The sequence below is a fragment of the Eleutherodactylus coqui genome, chromosome 1 (genome assembly GCF_035609145.1).
Source record: "Eleutherodactylus coqui strain aEleCoq1 chromosome 1, aEleCoq1.hap1, whole genome shotgun sequence".
Taxonomy (NCBI): Eukaryota; Metazoa; Chordata; class Amphibia; order Anura; family Eleutherodactylidae; genus Eleutherodactylus; species Eleutherodactylus coqui.
Window position 1 is genome coordinate 29,734,750 of NC_089837.1, and position 22,451 is coordinate 29,757,200.

At 53.4% G+C, this 22,451-nt stretch overlaps 1 protein-coding gene across 2 annotated transcripts in view; it reads left to right on the top strand.

Annotated features, from left to right (window-relative positions):
- Window positions 1–21,542, top strand: part of ESCO2 (establishment of sister chromatid cohesion N-acetyltransferase 2) — a 24,573-nt gene extending 3,031 nt beyond the window's left edge. The window contains exons 2-10 of one of the 2 annotated variants that reach the window (XM_066594669.1): window positions 6,136–7,165; window positions 7,293–7,359; window positions 8,980–9,025; window positions 9,603–9,741; window positions 12,327–12,458; window positions 13,046–13,135; window positions 14,875–15,015; window positions 19,176–19,357; window positions 19,569–21,542. In XM_066594669.1, coding sequence (XP_066450766.1) covers window positions 6,136–7,165; window positions 7,293–7,359; window positions 8,980–9,025; window positions 9,603–9,741; window positions 12,327–12,458; window positions 13,046–13,135; window positions 14,875–15,015; window positions 19,176–19,357; window positions 19,569–19,701 — 1,960 coding nt within the window. In that variant the 3' untranslated portion in view covers window positions 19,702–21,542. Of the gene's footprint in view, window positions 1–6,135; window positions 7,166–7,292; window positions 7,360–8,976; window positions 9,026–9,602; window positions 9,742–12,326; window positions 12,459–13,045; window positions 13,136–14,874; window positions 15,016–19,175; window positions 19,358–19,568 lie in introns of both variants that reach the window. The other variant, XM_066594662.1, reaches the window with a different exon arrangement.
- The last annotated feature ends 909 nt before the right edge of the window (window positions 21,543–22,451 follow it).

Below are 22,451 nucleotides of genomic sequence, written 5' to 3' on the forward strand. Positions count from 1 at the left end.
TCGATAAAAACGGCTGCTTTACAGAATCGGCAGCGGCATCTAAAGAGTTAACAGCTGCGATCCGTGTCAGCGCCAATCGTGGCTCTTACCAATGGGTGTCAGCGGTCAGACAGCTGGGCACCGCCGCGTACGGAGAGGTATCGGCTGCCGGTCGCCCTCCATGTGGACCCCGGTGCCAGAAGTTGTAAGCAGCGAGGGGTTAAACATTTCGCAAAAAGTGATGAAAAAGCCGCTTGTTCCCAAAATGGTGTTATTGTAAAGCACATGACCCCCCGCTCCCCCGCAGCAGCATGCCCCCCCCCCCCCCCCGTCTCTCCGCAGCACATGACCCCCCCCCCCCCCCCGTCTCTCCGCAGCACATGACCCCCCCCCCCCCCCCCCGTCTCTCCGCAGCACATGACCCCCCCGTCTCTCCGCAGCACATGACCCCTCCCCCACTCTCCCGTCCCTCCGCAGCACATGACCCCCCGCCTGGCAATAGGGAGATCGAGGTTCTGGGGGGGGGGGGGGGGGGGGGGGTTTCTGCAAGGTACGGGGAAAAAGTCTTCTGGTCACTGAGCAGTTAAATATCGTGTTTGCAGTTTCTCCGTGTAATTCCTGGATTCATCGTTTTTAGCGCCACTTTAACATTTCGCCGCCGGCCTCTCTGCATTGTATCCGTGCCCTCTGACCTACATGTCCCAGAAGGCTGTGGGTGGGGGTCACATGACCTGTGTCACTGCTGCACTGCATGCTGGGTAGGAGAGGTGCTGGGCTCCATGCCAGGGTCCTGCAGATGCATTTTTCAGGTTTGGCGCGTGTAATTGATGTACCGTTCCGCCGTTTACTTGTGCGCCGATCGCAGCACAGGCCAAAAGTTGGGCCGTTATTGCCGGGAGGGTTTTGCCCCTCATCTGTGCGGCAGCCGTGAAACTTGTGGCCTCCTTGTAGGAGCCGCTGCTGTGACTCGGGCGTGGTGTAAGCGTGCGATACCGCGATGTCAGGCTCCTCCCACTATCAGCCACGCATGAAAACGCAAATAATATTTTTTTTCTCACATAATTTTAATCAGTCGCTTCACTGCGAATCAAAATGTTGGCAGCGTCGCCGATCGGGGGCGGCGGGCGTTTATACGCGTCTTAAACTGCCGTGAATATTTTATATGAATTATAACTCATTATTTTTATCTTTTTTTTAGTATTCTCATGTTATAAATTTTGCATTCTATCATTTCATTTGTAATTTTTAGTATCGGGCCGCGCCCCGGGAGCGTGTGGGGAAACACGGAGAATAATAGGCCGCGCCCGGGAGCGTGTGGTGAAACACGGAGAATAATAGGCCGCGCCCGGGAGCGTGTGGTGAAACACGGAGAATAATAGGCCGCGCCCGGGAGCGTGTGGTGAAACACGGAGAATAATAGGCCGCGCCCGGAGCGGTGTGGGGAAACACGGAGAATAATAGGCCGCGCCCGGGAGCGTGTGGTGAAACACGGAGAATAATAGGCCGCGCCCGGGAGCGTGTGGTGAAACACGGAGAATAATAGGCCGCGCCCGGGAGCGTGTGGTGAAACACGGAGAATAATAGGCCGCGCCCGGGGGCGTGTGGGGAAACACGGAGAATAATAGGCCGCGCCCGGGAGCGTGTGGGGAAACACGGAGAAATAATAGGCCGCGCCCGGAGCGTGTGGGGGAAACACGGAGAATAATAGGCCGCGCCCGGGAGCGTGTGGTGAAACACGGAGAATAATAGGCCGCGCCCGGGGGCGTGTGGGGAAACACGGAGAATAATAGGCCGCGCCCGGGAGCGTGTGGGGAAACACGGAGAATAATAGGCCGCGCCCGGGAGCGTGTGTGGGGAAACACGGAGAATAATAGGCCGCGCCCGGAGCGTGTGGTGAAACACGGAGAATAATAGGCCGCGCCCGGGAGCGTGTGGTGAAACACGGAGAATAATAGGCCGCGCCCGGGAGCGGTGTGGTGAAACACGGAGAATAATAGGCCGCGCCCGGGGGCGTGTGGGGAAACACGGAGAATAATAGGCCGCGCCCGGGAGCGTGTGGGGAAACACGGAGAATAATAGGCCGCGCCCGGGAGCGTGTGGGGAAACACGGAGAATAATAGGCCGCGCCCGGGAGCGTGTGGGGGAAACACGGAGAATAATAGGCCGCGCCCGGGAGCGTGTGGGGAAACACGGAGAATAATAGGCCGCGCCCGGGAGCGGTGTGGTGAAACACGGAGAATAATAGGCCGCGCCCGGGGGCGTGTGGGGAAACACGGAGAATAATAGGCCGCGCCCGGGAGCGTGTGGGGGAAACACGGAGAATAATAGGCCGCGCCCGGGAGCGTGTGGGGAAACACGGAGAATAATAGGCCGCGCCCGGGAGCGTGTGGGGGAAACACGGAGAATAATAGGCCGCGCCCGGGAGCGTGTGGGGAAACACGGAGAATAATAGGCCGCGCCCGGGAGCGTGTGGGGAAACACGGAGAATAATAGGCCGCGCCCGGGAGCGTGTGGGGAAACACGGAGAATAATAGGCCGCGCCCGGGAGCGTGTGGGAAACACGGAGAATAATAGGCCGCGCCCGGGAGCGTGTGGGGAAACACGGAGTATAATAGGCCGCGCCCGGGAGCGTGTGGTGAAACACGGAGTATAATAGGCCGCGCCCGGGAGCGTGTGGGGAAACACGGAGAATAATAGGCCGCGCCCGGGGAGCGTGTGGGGGAAACACGGAGAATAATAGGCCGCGCCCGGAGAGCGTGTGGGGAAACACGGAGAATAATAGGCCGCGCCCGGTGAGCGTGTGGGGAAACACGGAGAATAATAGGCCGCGCCCGGGGAGCGTGTGGGGAAACACGGAGAATAATAGGCCGCACCCGGGAGAGCGTGTGGGGAAACACGGAGAATAATAGGCCGCGCCCGGGAGCGTGTGGGGAAACACGGAGAATAATAGGCCGCGCCCGGGAGCGTGTGGGGAAACACGGAGAATAATAGGCCGCGCCCGGGAGCGTGTGGGGAAACACGGAGAATAATAGGCCGCGCCCGGGAGCGTGTGGGAAACACGGAGAATAATAGGCCGCGCCCGGGAGCGTGTGGTGAAACACGGAGAATAATAGGCCGCGCCCGGGAGCGTGTGGTGAAACACGGAGAAATAATAGGCCGCGCCCGGGGGGCGTGTGGGGGAAACACGGAGAATAATAGGCCGCGCCCGGGAGCGTGTGGGGAAACACGGAGAATAATAGGCCGCGCCCGGGAGGCGTGTGGGGAAACACGGAGAATAATAGGCCGCGCCCGGGAGCGTGTGGGGAAACACGGAGAATAATAGGCCGCGCCGGGAGCGTGTGGGGAAACACGGAGAATAATAGGCCGCGCCCGGGGAGCGTGTGGGGAAACACGGAGAATAATAGGCCGCGCCCGGGGGCGTGTGGGGAAACACGGAGAATAATAGGCCGCGCCCGGGGGCGTGTGGGGAAACACGGAGAATAATAGGCCGCGCCCGGGAGCGTGTGGGGGAAACACGGAGAATAATAGGCCGCGCCCGGGAGCGTGTGGGGAAACACGGAGAATAATAGGCCGCGCCCGGGAGCGTGTGGGGAAACACGGAGAATAATAGGCCGCGCCCGGGGAGCGTGTGGGGAAACACGGAGAATAATAGGCCGCGGCCCGGGGAGCGTGTGGGGAAACACGGAGAATAATAGGCCGCGCCCGGGAGCGGTGTGGGGAAACACGGAGTATAATAGGCCGCGCCCGGGGAGCGTGTGGTGAAACACGGAGTATAATAGGCCGCGCCCGGGAGCGTGTGGTGAAACACGGAGAATAATAGGCCGCGCCCGGGAGCGTGTGGTGAAACACGGAGAATAATAGGCCGCGCCCGGGAGCGTGTGGGGAAACACGGAGAATAATAGGCCGCGCCCGGGAGCGTGTGGGGAAACACGGAGAATAATAGGCCGCGCCCGGGAGCGTGTGGGGAAACACGGAGAATAATAGGCCGCGCCCGGGAGCGTGTGGGGAAACACGGAGAATAATAGGCCGCGCCCGGGAGCGTGTGGGGAAACACGGAGAATAATAGGCCGCGCCCGGGAGCGTGTGGGGAAACACGGAGAATAATAGGCCGCGCCCGGGAGCGTGTGGGGAAACACGGAGAATAATAGGCCGCGCCCGGGAGCGTGTGGGGAAACACGGAGAATAATAGGCCGCGCCCGGGAGCGTGTGGGGAAACACGGAGAATAATAGGCCGCGCCCGGGAGCGTGTGGGGAAACACGGAGAATAATAGGCCGCGCCCGGGAGCGTGTGGGGAAACACGGAGAATAATAGGCCGCGCCCGGGAGCGTGTGGGGAAACACGGAGTATAATAGGCCGCGCCCGGGAGCGTGTGGTGAAACACGGAGTATAATAGGCCGCGCCCGGGAGCGTGTGGTGAAACACGGAGAATAATAGGCCGCGCCCGGGAGCGTGTGGTGAAACACGGAGAATAATAGGCCGCGCCCGGGAGCGTGTGGGGAAACACGGAGAATAATAGGCCGCGCCCGGGAGCGTGTGGGGAAACACGGAGAATAATAGGCCGCGCCCGGGAGCGTGTGGGGAAACACGGAGAATAATAGGCCGCGCCCGGGAGCGTGTGGGGAAACACGGAGAATAATAGGCCGCGCCCGGGAGCGTGTGGGGAAACACGGAGAATAATAGGCCGCGCCCGGGAGCGTGTGGGGAAACACGGAGAATAATAGGCCGCGCCCGGGAGCGTGTGGGGAAACACGGAGAATAATAGGCCGCGCCCGGGAGCGTGTGGGGAAACACGGAGAATAATAGGCCGCGCCCGGGAGCGTGTGGGGAAACACGGAGAATAATAGGCCGCGCCCGGGAGCGTGTGGGGAAACACGGAGAATAATAGGCCGCGACTCACTGGCGTGCGGAGCGGTGATCGCGTATGACAGTGGATCTCGGGCTTCCTTTTTTTTTTTTTACCTCCTCTATTTTCTAGCATCATGCGTATAAATGGCGCGTACGCTATGCAATAACGGACGTACAGTATTTATTACGCACCCATAGAGAACAATAGGGCTCTGTCGTGCACTGCGCAGCAAAATAGAACAGGCTGCGCATAATGTAAACGATTAGCGTGAACGGATCCATCTACTTTCATTGACTCCATTTCGGCCCGTGTGCGCCCCCCTTTGGTTTTACTATTTTATTCTTTTTAGTATTCTTATTGTGTGGTGTTAGACTTTTTCAGTCTCCCGTCCTCACCCGCGGCACGTTCTATTTGTCGCGAGCATACGCTGTGGACGGCTTCCATTGCAGTCAATGGAAGCCGTCCATCACACTATCTTCCACTGTAGCGTGCGCGCCGGAGCGTCATGCGGGACGTCGGGCAGCGGATCCAGAGGTAAGTATGGGGTCTCGGGGGGGGGGGGGGGGGGGGGGGGTGCCGCAACTGGCTCCGCTGCGGTATTCCACTTGCGGAGCCCGTCACGGCCGTGGGCATTGGGCCTTTTTTATTATTAGTTTTTAATTTTTTTTAGCATTGACATCTGCGGACGGACTGCAGGACGCGCTTTATCACCTCGCGACGGCGCGGGCAATACAAAGATTTTTTTTTAAAACAAGCCTGTACTGCGTATGACCGACGGAAGACCGCGGAAGCTCGCTGGAAAGTTATGCGAGGTCACCGGTCGGGGTCAAAGCCGGATCCCGATGTGGGCTCCCACTACTGGACTAGCGGAATTTCCTGACTGTCAGATGCTGGACTATTGGACGTTTTTGCTTTGTGTGGACCAACTCCGTGTTGTGTCTGGACTTTCTTGGGAAATATGCGGATCCAGAGTTGTTGATTCCAATCATCCGGCACCTCATAGTCCAAACATGACATGTTTGAGATCAGCAGAAATTCTGGACTATTGGGTGCCAGACAATTGGAATTTATAGTAGAATTTATATGGTATTGCATTGACAGACCGGCGTTATGCCAGACTAGTGGATTTTTTGGAGTATTGGGATAATTCTGATAGTCCAGAAAGTTAAGGCTCCAGAATTCTAGTCACCTGGCATCCGGTGGTGCAATCCTATTACTGTGGTTGGTCACATATTTTTAGACCGTTCTGGATTATCAGGTGCCAGACTATTGGAATGTCTATAACATATCTGTACGTTCTCTCTCGTAGACATTTGTCCTCCTTTGCAACGCCAGTCAAGAAGTTAATGATGGACTGCAGCGTCGTTGTCAGCCCGCTCCAGTCCAGGAACCCAAACAGCAGCGACGCCATGAAACGCTCACCAGCACCAAACTACACGGCCGTCGGGGACCCCATGGATAAGGAGAACATGGCGGCCACTCCTTCGAAGAGCAGCGTCGCCCGGAAGCTGCTCGTGTCACCCCCGCTGATGGAGTACGGCGACAAAGATGCTTATGACTTCTCCCCGGTCAAGTCACCTGACTCCTCCAAGGGCGCCTTGTCGGCAAAGTCCTTCTATAGGAAGGCGACGGTGTACGTGACGCCGATTGAGCGGAAACTGATCAGCGAGAGTAAGCGGCGCAGCGGTCAAAACACGTCGCCTCTGATTACGAAATCGGATGGCAAAGAGTCTTCCAAGTTCACCCGGATAAAACGTTTGCCGACCGCGAAGAAAAGGAAATCCACTGGAAGTTCAGCGACGGTGAAAAAAGCGCGCGGCGCGATGCCGAAAACTGTACGTTCTGCAGCGCCAAAAAACAAGAGTACCCCACCGCCAGAGAGCGAAAATAAAGCCCCATCAAATCCAGAGCGGTCTGAAACGCCCCCAGAAGAGCCCAACGTTCATAGGACCGCCATCTTAGGGCTGAAGATGAAACCAAGGCCAAAGTTGACTGTGGGCGCCGCATTCTTCGCCACTGGCAGGAGGCCTCATTCTGCACCTAAGCGCCTCCCTGCCCTCCTCAAGCTTCCAGCGTCTACCAAACCTTCCTTCAAACCCGTAAAAAAGAGCATGGCGCCAACCGTGAAGCCCGCCAATGCCGCCCCTCAGGTCCTGAAGGAGGAGGCGGTCATCAGCCAGAAAGCGGTCACAGGTTGTGCGTTGTCTACCCGGAAGAAGAGTGAGAGCGAGCGCCACAGAGACGCCGACGCAAAGCGCAAGAGTCCGGAGCAGGCTGAGATGGAAAATGGCGCCAGCCCACCAGAAGGGAGACGACTGGTGAGACGACTTCACGAACAGGTAATAATGGGCGGAGCCGGCTTCATTGTTGGGATTTTTTTTGTAATTCACATTTTTTCATAGTTTTTTGGTAACGTACACGGAATTGTTACAATTAACACTACTGTTTTGTTTGCCGCCTCCACAGGGTGCGGACAGTGAATCTCGGATGACGTTTGACGATGATGAGACACTAAAGAACTCGGGCAAAAAACGTAACTGCAACAAGCGGGTCTACACTTACGCATCAGTGACCGCCAATGCGCCATTTTACTGACCTCGCTAACCTATACGGCGGCTCTGCAAACTGGCACGCTGCTGTATATTTACGGGAGGTAGTCGGCAAGGGGTTAATCTAAAGAGACACTTAGAAAAAGTAGCGCTGAGCGATTGTTGGAGTAATCCGGTCGGGAGAGAGCGGCCCGATCTTTACAAAAAAAGTCAATGGGATTAAAAATTGGGCTCACTAATTTGCCCTCCAGAAGGTCCCGATGCGGCCGGAGCCCCGCGGACTGCATGAGGATACAGCCAGACATCTGGGGAAGGTGGTGGCGCTGCCAGGGGGTGGAGCTAACCCGATGGTATTGGAGGTTTTGGTCCCAGATGGTGCCTGGAGACCAAAAAGCCTTAGAGTGGGCTGTGAAAGCTGCAGGAGTTGTGGGCGCTGCCAACCAGGAGAGCTACCAATGGGGAAAAGTTATAGGGAGAAAAGACTGGCGGATGGGCGCAGCTTTCCAGGAAAGATGGCGGGGCGGTCGGATGTATTATCCAACTTCTTTTTTACGGAGTATACTGTATTATAAACCAGCATAGGATACGCGTTTTGGGGTGAACCCCCTCTTCAGTCACGGGGCTGATACAAGAAGGTCATCCAAGGTCATGGGAGTGATAACAACATGCAGGAACGGAAAGAGAATAAAAATTGAATAAAACAAGAAACATTACCGTTAAATTAAAGTAAAATGCGCCCAAACGGAGAGGTGAATACCGAACCGGGCGATGGATCATATCAAATGAATAGAAAATGTAAAAATGGTGAGTGATGCCATATTGGGTTGTACAAAACAGGATGGCACAGTATCTACCAGCCTGGCGCAACACTGCTATGACCGTCATCTATTAGCCCCGCCCAGTGTGACTGAAGAAGAGGGTCGCTCCGAAACGCGTATCTATGCTGGTTTGTAATATACTCAATGAAGCCATCCCACCCGGAGAGTCGGGCCGCTCTATACCTTCTATGAAGAGGGCGCAGTGGTCGGCACTGCTGCTTACAATGCTGGGGTCCTAGGTTCAAATCTCATGAAAACGCCATCCACATGCTGTACTGGGACAGATTTGAACCTACAACCCCAGCACTGCAAGGCAGTAGTGCTAACAACTGGGCCACCGGAGGAGGAAAAAGAGAACGTACAAATGGTGTCCATAGTCAGACGTGAAGCTAGAACCCCTGAGCTACAAGGCAATGGGGCTAGCCACTGAGCTGCTTCTTCTCCCTCCCCTGTGGCTCAGTTGTTAGCACTGCTGCCTGTCGGTGCTGGGGTTCAATTCTGACCAAGGCCAACATCTGGATGGTGTTTTTCTAAGTTGATGCTGCCCTTGATGAGCTTTGCACCTAGGCCCCTCCACCCCCGCCTGCCCAGAACTGCAGTCACTGAGTCACCGTCAGTCATGCATTATGGGAAGGACCATTTTTTTCTGCCGAAAATCGGGTTAGGCTGGCCTGATCTGATTCTGTGAAAGTCGTTCCGATTTTTACCCTCCGGCCGATCATGATGATAAACCCTTTTTTAAAAATTGTTATTGAATTTTACCCACTTTTTTCTTTGCCCCAGAAGCCACCGTTTACCCGATCTTCAGCACGCCGGCCGGCCCGAAGAAAAGGTCAGTTGGACTTGTATGTCTTTGTTCAGATTGTTTTCCCACCGAAGCTGTTCATCCTGTGGGCTGATGGGTGATCGCTGGGTCTGTGAATGCGGGGACCACCAGGATGGCACCTCGAGGCTGGCACTCCATTCACTGCCTATGGAGATGCCGCAGTGCTGCGCTCAGCTACACTCCTCCGTCCCACAGAAGTGAATGGCACGCCGGTCACACACCGTCACCTGCTGTGATCATAGTCTATAGCCTTGATCAGCATGATCTCAACCCGACCTAAACCTTACCTGCCAGGATGCGGGCGACACCAATGTGATGAATATGGGCTGCAATGGGTTAATGTAATACACGGACCCATAATGAGCCCTGCGGGTCAGGGGGCTCCAGGAAAACATAGAGGGGATTCCCTTCAATGAAGAAAGTCTGGTAACCCAGCACCGACTGCATTGCTATGGCACTACAAGGTCCATGCCTATCTGGTAGTCCAGAATATGTGGTGATGTGGCACTGGGTGTCATTGATGCTGGATTAAAGGACTTCCATTGTTCTAACCCTTCCCGGCTTTTCATCTGTTTCCCCTCAGATCAGTAGATTTCCGGGTAGATTTGATGTCTCCGGTTTCCTCTGGTTCTCCTCTGAACACGCCGCTGGCCTTAAACAAGGTTCAGAAACCCAACAAGAGGAAAGACTCCAACAAAGTGGCCGACGACCAGCTGATCATTGTAAGTCTGATAAAGGAAAATTCTTTTCAGCAGCACTCACCATAACCCATAAGGCCTCATGTCCACGGGGAAAATCAGGCCCGCTCCGGATTCTCCATGGAGAATCCGTAGCGGGTCCCTCCTGCCCCACGGACATGAGCGCTGAAAATAGGAATAAATGAGAATAAACTCACCTCCCATCCGCTCCGGATCTTCTTTCTTCGGCTCGGCGGATGTGCATGATGACGTCGGTGACGTGCCCCGCGCATGCGCCGGGCCAAAGCAAAATGATCCGGCCGCGACTGAGAGAAGATGGAGCCGCCGTGAAGAGTAGAAACGGAGCGTGTGAGTAAATTCCTATTTTAGGTCTCCCGCGGATCCGGACGGCTTCCATAGGCTTCAATAGAAGCCCGCGGGAGCCATCCCCGCGGGAGACCCGCATGAAAATGGAGCATGGTCCAGATTTTTTCATGCTCCATTTTTTTTTAAATCCCTTTTATTGACCATCCGCGGGTATTTATCTACCTGCGGGTGGTCAATGCATCCCTGTGGGATGCGGATCCGCATGCGGGAGATGCCTATGGGAGGGGTTTCTTCCACATGTAGTGTCCTGCACGCCTAACTGGGATTGAATCCTAATCCCATAGATTCAAACAGTAAAAAAGAAAAATAGGCAGCAGAGTCCAGATCTTCAGGTGCAATAAAGACTTATATTTCCATCAGAACATCACCTCATCATGAAATACAGCGACGTTTCGACCGTTACATAGATGGTCTTTGTCAAGATCTGGACTCTGCTGCCTATTTTTCTTTTTTACTCTGTTTGGATCATTGTAAGTCTGACTGCATGCTAATGTCCTAGAGGGTGTAACACCCTCCTGACATCCTCTGTGCTGCGGGGGACTCTGCTCCTTCCACTATATAACTGTGTGGCCTCCGACAGTACACAGCCCTACTGACATCCTCTGTGCTGCTGGGGGACTCTGCTCCTTCCACTATATAACTGTGTGGCCTCCGACAGTACACAGCGCTCCTGACATCCTCTGTGCTGCTGGGGGACTCTGCTCCTTCCATTGTATAACTGTGTGGCCTCCGACAGTACACAGCCCTCCTGACATCCTCTGTGCTACTGGGGACTCTGCTCCTTCCATTATATAACTGTGTGGCCTCCGACAGTACACAGCCCTCCTGACATCCTCTGTGCTGCTGGGGACTCTGCTCCTTCCCTTGTATAACTGTGTGGTCTCCGACAGTACACAGCCCTCCTGACATCCTCTGTGCTGCTGGGGGACTCTGCTCCTTCCACTATATAACTGTGTGGCCTCCGACAGTACACAGCCCTCCTGACATCCTCTGTGCTGCTGGGGACTCTGCTCCTTCCACTATATAACTGTGTGTCCTCCGACAGTACACAGCGCTCCTGACATCCTCTGTGCTGCTGGGGGACTCTGCTCCTACCACTATATAACTGTGTGGCCTCCGACAGTACACAGCCCTCCTGGCATCCTCTGTGCTGCTGGGGACTCTGCTCCTTCCATTATATAACTGTGTGGCCTCCGACAGTACACAGTCCTCCTGACATCCTCTGTGCTGCTGGGAGACTCTGCTCCTACCACTATATAACTCGGCCCTCCTGACATCCTCTGTGCTGCGGGGGACTCTGCTCCTTCCATTATATAACTGTGTGGCCTCCGACAGTACACAGCCCTCCTGACATCCTCTGTGCTGCTGGGGACTCTGCTCCTTCCATTGTATAACTGTGTGGCCTCCGACAGTACACAGCCCTCCTGACATCCTCTGTGCTGCTAGGGGACTCTGCTCCTACCACTATATAACTGTGTGGCCTCCGACAGTACACAGCCCTCCTGACATCCTCTGTGCTGCTGGGGACTCTGCTCCTTCCATTATATAACTGTGTGGCCTCCGACAGTACACAGCCCTCCTGACATCCTCTGTGCTGCGGGGGACTCTGCTCCTTCCACTATATAACTGTGTGGCCTCCGACAGTACACAGCCCTCCTGACATCCTCTGTGCTGCTGGGGACTCTGCTCCTTCCATTATATAACTGTGTGGCCTCCGACAGTACACAGTCCTCCTGACATCCTCTGTGCTGCTGGGAGACTCTGCTCCTACCACTATATAACTCGGCCCTCCTGACGTCCTCTGTGCTGCTGGGGGACTCTGCTCCTACCACTATATTTCTCGGCCACCCTGACGTCCTCTGTGCTGCGGGGGACTCTGCTCCTACCACTATATAACTCTGTGACCTCCGACAGTACACAGCCCTCCTGACATCCTCTGTGCTGCTGGGGGACTCTGCTCCTACCACTATATAACTCGGCCCTCCTGACGTCCTCTGTGCTGCGGGGGACTCTGCTCCTTCCATTATATAACACTGTGGCCTCCGACAGCACACAGCCCTCCTGACATCCTCTGTGCTGCTGCAGAGTTTGCTGCTACCACTGTATAACTGTGACTCCCCAGAAATCCTCTGTGCTGCTGGGGGTACATCTCTGTACCCTATGTAACTCTGCCGCCTTTCACAAGACCACTCCTCTCCTGAAGTACTCTGTGCTGCGGATGTTAATCTTCTCTCCCCCTGTAGGACGCTGGACAGAAGCACTTTGGCCCCGTGTCGTGCAGCACCTGCGGGATGATCTACTCGGCCTCCAATGTAGAGGATGAGGCTCAGCATGCGCAGTATCACCAGAGGCTGCTGGAGAGCATCCACTTTGTGGTAAGGACACTCCTGCAGCTTTCTAGAACTTTCTCTACTATTTTATGTTAAGTTCCTCACTAGCTGAGACTACTTCTCACAGCTGAGGGTTTGCTACAATGTATCGCAGTAGTAAGAACTGAGCTCACAGGATTGTCTACACTCGTGATGGCGCACCTATTACACGCGTGTCAGCACTGACACGCGTGTAATAGGCAGCATACAGAAAAGTATGGGACTGCATGTCAAGAACCAAGAAGGATGTTTGGTCCTCGGCTCCCGCACGGCCAGGTGCAATAGCCGAGGATAAAACATCGCTGTAGACACTGTGTGCCGGAGGTCTGTAGGCCAAAACAGAACTCCGGCAGAGCGGCTAGTGCTGGGACTTCCGGTTAGGCTGCTGACCTCCCTTCCGGTGGAGCAGGAAGCTGACACACCAAGCTGAAAAGGTTGCCCATCACTGGTCTACACTCGAGCACACTGCAGCTGTGCGAGCAAGATGGGTTCCTGGGCTCTGGGTGGAAACCAGGCTGTTTCTAGTCCCTGACTGGGCGACCCCCTCTAAGTTCTCGTGACTTCCATAACATTCTAGACTCTTCTCTTCACAGGGTTGGAAGAAGGAGCGAGTTGTGGCCGAATTCTGGGATGGAAAAATCCTAATGATTTGCCCTGAAGATGCAAAATACGCCCTGAGAAAGGTAAGGAATGTGTCGGCATCGCGCCCAAGTGGGAGGGGCCTGGAAAACTGCCCGATCTGCCGGATTACCAGACTTCTGTTGTATGAGGCTGAGAATTTTGCTACCTCTGTCACTTGTCTGTACTGATCTGCTTTTATACTCCAGTCACATCCGGAGCTGCAGTCACGCCCGCCCTGGATGTAGGAACTTCTCACTCTGCTGCATCAGTGTCTGTATTGAGCTCGCCCTATTAGAACGCCCTTAAAGGGGTTGTCCCGCGGCAGCAAGTGGGGGTATACACTTCTGTATGGCCATATTAATGCACTTTGTAATATACATCGTGCATTAATTATGAGCCATACAGAAGTTATTCACTTACCTGTTCCGTTGCTAGCGTCCCCGTCTCCATGGAGCCACCTAATTTTCAGCGTTTAATCTCCCGATTAGACGCGCTTGCGCAGTCCGGTCTTCTCTGTGTTGAATGGGGCGCTCGTGCTGGAGAGCTGCTCCTCGTAGCTCCGCCCCGTCACGTGTGCCGATTCCAGCCAATCAGGAGGCTGGAATCGGCAATGGACTGCACAGAAGACCTGCGGTCCACCGAGGGAGAAGATCCCGGCGGCCATCTTCACCAGGTAAGTAAGAAGTCACCGGAGCGCGGGGATTCGGGTAAGTACTACCCGTTTGTTTTTTTTTGTTTTTTTTTATCCCTGCATCGGGTTTGTCTCGCGCCGAACGGGGGGGCTATTGAAAAAAAAAAAAAAAACCCGTTTCGGCGCGGGACAACCCCTTTAACTCCTTGGTGACATGGCCCATCCTGATCCTAAGGATGCTGGGATGTATTGTTGGTGGGGGGAGGATTTTCATCTCCATTTTTCAAAAGCCCTAACTGTAATCCTTCTGTTGGCATGGCCGTATGAGCGCTCGTTTTTTCCGTGGTGAGCTATAATCTTTATACCATTTTGAGGTACATATGGCTTTTTTGATCAATTTTATTGCATTTTTTTGGCAGGCTGGATGAACAAAAAGCATTTTTTAAAAACCTAAACAGCGGGATTTGCCATGCAGGATAAAGTGTTCAATTTGTTACAGATGCAAGAATACAAAACCTGTTTTCTTTTTTTTTTTTTTTTTTTTTTTAAACCGTAAAGTGCCCCAAATTTTATTTATTTTTTTTTTTGCTCGATCAGCTTTTTTTCAATATTTATTTCACCATTTTTCTGTCCCTGTAGGGGGCTTGAACCTGCGATGCTAGGACCACTGAGAATACACTGCAATACTCCTGCACTGTATTGTTGCTATTAGTAATCATCGGCTATGACAGACCTGGATGCCATTGCGTTGCCTCCAATTTCCACAGCGGAGGGCCAATGATGTCACCGATCCCCGCTGTTCCAGCGGGAGGCTTGCTGTCTGTTACAGCCAGCTCTCGCTGCGGATTAATGGGGGAGGGAGTTAAAGCCCCATCATTTTTCTCCTCCCTGACGGATTGCCGGCTCTGGTGGTGACCGGAGTGAAACCATTATTTTTATTTTTTTGCTTTGCTGTGTGGGATAACGGTTGTTTCTCACGATGTACGGGGCGGCCGAGCTGCTGAGGAACACGTCAGCCCTGTGACCCAAGGGACGGGATTATTTTTGAAGGCAGATCTGGATGTGAATGGAGAAAACTTTGTGTTAGATTTCCGAAACATTAAATTATTTAACTTTTTCTTTGTCTGTTGATGAGAAAACGTTGAGTTTTTTTTGTTTTGCTTGTTGCAGGCAGAAGAGGTGCGAGAATTGGTGGACGCGGAGCTCGGCTTCCAGCAGGGCGTCCTGAGCTCTAGCAGGATCCGCACTTATCTGTATGTGACCAATGATAAGAAGATAGTTGGGTGCCTTATTGCCGAACCAATCAAACAGGTAACAGCTAGACCCACACAGGGCGCCCATTGTCTGAGGCTGCCACATTGTGTTCTTATGGGCACTCGTAGTACTAGACCATGTGACCCTCCCGCTATAACGTGGGCTTGGAGGCTGTACATGCATTCGCTCCAAAGCTATCAGGGAAAGATAAGATAATATCACTTCTTGCTGCAGATTCTTCCCAACATGGATGCGGTGTATTCTGCATGTGGATTTGCAGATCCTCGGGTTTACACGCACAGGCCCGTGGCAGAAACCTACGGCTTGGCTGTTAATTACTGCTATGGTCTTTAGAGGCAAAAAATCTGCATCGGGTTTTGCATTGACATAAGTACTCACACCCTTAGGTATGACACTTAACGTTTAGCTCTAGGGGCCTCCCGTTCCTCTTGATCACCTTTGAGATGTTTCCACACCTTGATTAGAGTCACTTGTGGTAAATTCAGTTTACTAGATAGAATTTTAAGATACCCCCTTCCTGTCTATATACGGTCTCACAGCTCACAATGCATATCAGAGCCCAAACCAAGCCATGACGAGGAAAGAACTGCCTGCAGAGCTCAGAGACCGGATTGTGTGGAGGCGCAGATCTGGAGAAGCTACAAAAACATTTCTGCTGCACTGAAAGTCCCTAAGAGCCCAGCGGCCTCCATAATTCTTACATGGAAGAACAACCACCATGACCCTTCATGGAGCCGCCGACCCACCAAACAAAGTCATCGGGGAAGGAGGAACTTGGTAAGAGAGGAGACCAAGAACCCAATGGCCACTCTGGCTGAGCTCCAAAGATCCTGTGTGCAGATGGGAGAAACTCCCAGAAAGGTCAGCCATGATTCTTAATGAAAACCTGACCCAGAGCGCGTTGGACCTTAGACTGGGCAGAAGGGCCACCTTCCAACAAAACAATGACCCTAAGTACACAGCCAAGGCAACAATGGAGGGGCTTCTGGACAACTCTGTGAATGTCCTTGAGTGGTCCAACCAGAGCCCTGACTTGTACCTAATCAACCATCTCTGTAGAGACCTGAAGAATGGCTGTCCACAGACGGCCCCCATCCAACTTGACAGCCTGAGAGGATCTGCAGAGAAGAATGACAGAAAATCCCCAAATTCAGGTGTGCAAACCTTGTGGCATCATACCCAAGAAGACTGGAGGCTGGAATCACTGCCAAAGGGGCTTCAACTAAGTAATGAGCACAGGGTGTGAGGACTTATGTTAATGCCAAATGGTAGGTTTTCATTTTTTAAAATAAGCAAAGATTTTTTTTTTCCCGTTCTGTTGTCACTTTGTCATTATGGGGTGCTGAGCGCAGAATGATGGGGGCACAAGGCCACAACATGTAAAAGTGACAGGGTCTGAAGCCTTTTTGGCTGTATTGTACATGTGCCTCCCAGCCTGTTACAGCTGACCTCTATGGGCTACCGGACTACAGTTATACAGGCCCACCAGACGACTTGCAGGCATGTTTTGCTGGTTTGTACATTAAGGACGTATCGTGGATTTTTAATTTTTTTTCACAGATTTTAATATGAATCTGCAGCAAATCGGTGACGTGTAATCTCACCCTAAGGCTGGGTTCACACAGGGCGGATTTGCCGCGGTTTTAACGTTGCGGTTTTGCCGCAGAAGAACTGCTTCTGCGGCAAAACCGCTTCAAAGGTTAATTTTGGCTTGTGGATTTTCGTGTGGAAAAATCCTCAAGCGTGTTTTTCCGCAGCGCTTTTTTTACTTTTGCAGCGTATTTTGGTGCAGATTTTGCTGCTTCTATAGAGGTCTATGGACAAGAAAAGTGCTGCGGAAAAGACGGTAGAATGGACATGCTGCATCTTTGAAAACCGCGCCGCAGTTGCATTTCCGCACTGCGGCTGTGCGGAAAAAATCCGCCCTGTGAGAACAGCTTTTTAGCAAAACTCATTTGTGCTGCATTGCACTGCAAACGCAGCGGTTTTGCCGCAGTGCGGATATGCAACAGCAATCCGCGGCAAATGCGCACTGTGTGAACCCAGCCTAAAGGTTTCCATGTGATGGACTTGCTGCATGGAAATATCTGCATCACAATTCACCCCATTTGATGTGGATTTGCAGCAAATTTCACCCCAGCAGTTTAATTAAAGGTGTGAAATCTTCTGTGGCTATGCAGCAAAATCCCCAGCAACTCTTCCCAGTGGTGTCAGTCTGGCACCGTGCTACATGCTCCCAGCTAGGGGGGGTACGAGGGGCTGCTGATAAGTCTTTGGCTTTACCCAGAAAGAAACGAGACAGGAAGATGAAACTTTCCATTTATTCCACATCCTCCCCACTGATGTCAACACACTTCTTACATCGGGATTCCAAGTTCTGTAAGCCTTGCAAAAAGAAGGATTTCAGTTGTGCCTCAAACCAGTCATCCGTAGCAGCCATGGCATCAGAAATGGTGTGAGATTTGGTCCCCTTGAGGTGTTTCTTCAGGTTTGGAAACAGATGATAGTCGGAGGGAGCTAGATCTGGTGAATAAGGTGGGTGGTCAACCAGCTGGAAGCCTAGCTCCACCAGTTTTGCTGCAGTCGCTTGTGCAGTGTGAGCGGAGGCGTTGTCTTGCAGGAACAAGATTCCTTTGGACAGCTTGCCGTGACTTTTGGCCTTCAGAGCTGCCTTCAATTGGTCCAAACGTTCAATGTAATACCTTGCATTGATGGTGGAACCATTGTGAAGGTTGTCCACTAGCAGCAGGACCTCCTTATCCCAGAACACAGACGCCATCACCTTAGTGGCTGAGAACCACTGGGCCTCCACTCTTTTGACTTCTCCTTGGTTTCAGGGTCATACAAATAAATCCAGGTCTCATCCATAGTGACCAGTCGGTCCAGGAAGTTCTTATCAGTCCGGAAACGCTGACAAATGGACCGGGGAGTTTTCACCCGCATGCTTTTCTGATCTGTTGTCACACATTTGGGGACCCACTTTGCAGATGGCTTCTTCATGGATGATGACACAAACACGTTCACCATAAATCCCCATGATGTCGGCTATTCCTGCAGCTGAAGTTGGCCGATTCTCCAGTATGAGGTTGTGCGCAGCATCGACGATCTCCAGAACAACAACCTCTCTCGGTCGTCCAGGACGTTCCTCATCATTCGTGCTGAAGAGGCCCGTTTTAAATTTGGCGGCCCAGTTCTTAACTGTAGAATATGAAGGGCATTGATCCCCCAATGTCTGCGGCATATCACCATGAATATCCTTCGCGGACTTTCCTTGCAGAAACAAGAAATATCCTTGTGAATATCGCCTTAGACTCCGCCACTTTGTTTTCCCGCGTGCCGAGATCACTGTTGCCATAAGCTACAAACACAATTTTGAAAACCTATATTAGATACCGTATATACCGGCGTATAAGGCGACGGGGCGTATAAGACGACCCCCCAACTGTCACCTTATACGCCGGTATACAGTGGAGAAAAAAAAAAAAAATTATTACTCACCTCCCACGGCGTTCTGTCGCGCTCCGGCAGGCTGTCGCTCGCTCCGGCAGGCTGTCGCTCGCTCCTCGTCCCCGCCGCAGCATAGCTTTCTGAATGCGGGGCTTGAAATCCCCGCTTCCAGAAAGCTAATACACACGCCGGCAGCCATGACATCATTGAATGGCTGTGATTGGCTAAAGCACACGTGGCTTCAGCCAATCACACTATTCAATGACATCATTGAATGGGTGTGATTGCTAACACGTGCGCCTTCAGCCAATCACAGCCATTCAATGCTGTCATGGCTGCCGGCGTGTGTATTAGCTTTCTGGAAGCGGGGATTTCAAGCCCCGCATTCAGAAAGCTATGCTGCGGCGGGGACGAGGAGCGAGCGACAGCCTGCCGGAGCGAGCGACATCCTGCCGGAGCGCGACAGAACGCCGTGGGAGGTGAGTAATGAATTTTTTTTTTTTACACTTTTTTTTTTTTTTGTATTACCGGCGCATAAGACGACCCCCGACTGCAGAGCAGATTTTTCGGGGTTCAAAAGTCGTCTTATACGCCGGTATATACGGTACATAAGGCTTTCATGTGATGTAACAATGGTTGCCATAGAAACAAAAAAACCCCACAAAGCCAAAGACTTATCAGCAGCCCCTGGTATAATGCTTCCTCCCATCTGCGTGGGTCTCATGTTGCTGTTTCCATTGGCTTTGCAGGCGTTCCGGGTTCTGGCGGAGCCGTCCTCTCCTGAGATCGTGTCCACATCTGCGTTGGAGCGGCACAGAGCCTGGCGATGCTCTTCTGAACCGCAGCCGGCAATCTGCGGCATCAGTCGGATCTGGGTGTTTTCCTTGATGCGCAGGAAAAACCTCGCGAGCCGCCTGGTGGACGCCATGAGGTAAGGAGGGGGCGCTGCTGAGCTTTATTTTAAGGTAGGGGGGGTTGGTTACAAGAAACGCATATAAAGCTTCCTGACTGGCAGGCGCATGGGAGGGGGCTGCTGGGAATGCAAACCTTTCCTCCCCCATTCCCAGGATTGGTTGTCGATCTGATCCGTCTGGTGGAGTCAGGATGTTCCCTCTGTGGTCACATCTCCCCTTCTCTTCCAGGAGTTCCTTCATTTACGGCTCTCGCCTGACGACCGATGAAATCGCCTTCTCGGACCCGACACCAGATGGGAAGCTCTTCGCCAGCAATTACTGCCGGGTCCCCGACTTCCTGGTGTACAACTTCCTCAGTTAGATCTGTTTGCTGAGAGCAGTAGTCGCTCTCCAGCTGTTAGGGCAATGCTGGGAGTTGTAGTCTTTCAGCACCCGGAGAGTGTCCAGGTTGGACGCTGCTGCTGGTTTTGAGTTTGTTGCACTTTGCCTCTTGTTTGCTGCTAGGCCAGATTGTCCTCGTGTCGCTTCTGAGGAGTTTTATATGTTTTTAAATGTTTTTATATAATATATAAGAGGGAAAACTGGAATGTGGGCCGCGTCCTCCGTACAGCCGCAGCGTCCTGTAGTCCTGTCATTACTGCTGTGGACACTAGAGGGCACTGCAGCTGTGTGTTCATTGTATAGCACTGCCCAATGTTTGCCTTCATGGGTGATTGTAAGGCCCTACTGGACCTATATTTTTCTTAAAGGGGATTTCTGAGTTGGTAGTTTTGTAAATATCTACTCCCTGTGTATTAAAATACTAAAACCTCCTTCCCTCGCCTCTCCCTGCACCGCTGTCCTCCTCCACACCGGGTCACAGGCTGCTGCAACCAATCCGACTTCGGTGCACAAATACTGAGCTCTGTGATTGGCTGCTGCAGCCTGACAACACCAAATCGGAGAGAACGGCGCTGCGGGGAGAAGTGAGTGTGAGTTTTTAGGATATTGACACATGGGGAACACTCATTCAAAAAAATATATCCATCTATCCCTTCCTTAGCTGCCCCTCCCACAACCATTTGACAGGATGCTCTTGTCTGGAGCTGCTTATCCAGTGACTCCATCGTTAAGGGGATTTTTTTATTTTATCATAGGGGGTGCTGTGATCGGATAGCTAAAGACATGCCACACCGCGCTTTATAGATTGTATAAGGTATTCGGAATGCTTTTTGATAACTCTGGTGCGTCTGGTAACTGCCTTAAAGGGGCTGTGTGTGTTCAATATAAACATTTTAAAGGGCATGCCTTACAAATCCCAGTTATCCGGGGCTGGAAGTCAGACGACTGCTACGGTCAGAGACCACAGTGCCACCTGCTGAACCCGTCATCAGCGCTCACATCTTGGGTGCCGTGATGCCAGGAGTTTGTTGTGGCTTCTGATTGGCCGCAGCGGTCACCGGACCCTCTATGGCAGAGCAGGGGCCAGAGGCAGATGAGTCGGCTGTTTTGATGTTATTGAAAACACACAACTTTCTTTATTAAGGAAAACTACTCAAACAAATGAAAAAATAGCTTTTTTTCTTTTCCTCTATCCACTGGATATATTGGTGGAGGGCTGATCTCTGAGACCCCCACCAATCACCAAAATGGGGAACTCTGTTTCCTAAGGGAAGAAGTGGTGGCCTCTCCATTGATTTGAGTGGGACTACCAGAGATGGCTGAAGTCAAGCGCTTGGCTGTTGCTGGCAGCCACACTGAGATGCATGGAGCGACAGAGCGGCTCCCACCTCATTCATTTGGGGAACTTTGGCACCTCCCTTCTGGTCATCAATAGTGGCGGTCCAACCAGTGAATGGAGGGAAACTTAGAAATACAATCACCACCTAACCGGACCCGCCCCTTTAATCCTTATATAATATACCTCCTGTCACTAATTTAATGTCCCTTCCTCGCTGGCTCGTTGGGTTTTGGATCAGTTTTCCTCACGTGTGGATTGTTTCCTGTTCTGTACATATTTACTTGTTGATCGCTTCGTCCGCAGTTATAAGTGTTGTTCATCACTCAGTTCATTTCTATGTCCACACATTGGTGATACATGATGGATGTGTATGGGGGATGGGCGGCCATGTGATCACAGGGAGTCACACAACAAAGTGGGTTTTTTGGACATTTTATCTTAAAGTTGCTGTTTTTAAAGGAATAAAAGTTTGTTTTTCTGCATTGTTGCCTTTTCTTTATTTAACCACCTAACAACCACCGCTGTAAATGTACCCAGTGGACGGAGTGGGTGTAGGGCCCAGCCCCCGCTGTACCCGGTGGACGGAGTGGGTGTCGGGCCCAGCCCCCGCTGTACCCGGTGGACGGAGTGGGTGTCGGGCCGAGCCCCCGCTGTGGACGGAGTGGGTGTCGGGCCGAGCCCCCGCTGTGGACGGAGTGGGTGTCGGGCCGAGCCCCCGCTGTGGACGGAGTGGGTGTCGGGCCGAGCCCCCGCTGTGGACGGAGTGGGTGTCGGGCCGAGCCCCCGCTGTGGACGGAGTGGGTGTCGGGCCGAGCCCCCGCTGTGGCCGGAGTGGGTGTCGGGCCGAGCCCCCGCTGTGGCCGGAGTGGGTGTCGGGCCGAGCCCCCGCTGTGGCCGGAGTGGGTGTCGGGCCGAGCCCCCGCTGTGGCCGGAGTGGGTGTCGGGCCGAGCCCCCGCTGTGGCCGGAGTGGGTGTCGGGCCGAGCCCCCGCTGTGGCCGGAGTGGGTGTCGGGCCGAGCCCCCGCTGTGGCCGGAGTGGGTGTCGGGCCGAGCCCCCGCTGTGGCCGGAGTGGGTGTCGGGCCGAGCCCCCGCTGTGGCCGGAGTGGGTGTCGGGCCGAGCCCCCGCTGTGGCCGGAGTGGGTGTCGGGCCGAGCCCCCGCTGTGGCCGGAGTGGGTGTCGGGCCGAGCCCCCGCTGTGGCCGGAGTGGGTGTCGGGCCGAGCCCCCGCTCTACCCGGTGGCCGGAGTGGGTGTCGGGCCGAGCCCCCGCTCTACCCGGTGGCCGGAGTGGGTGTCGGGCCGAGCCCACGCTGTGCCTGTGTGTCGGCTGTTTTGACTTACACATGGCAAGTGCCCTGATTGGAGTTGGCTCTGATCTTTTCCTTTTAACT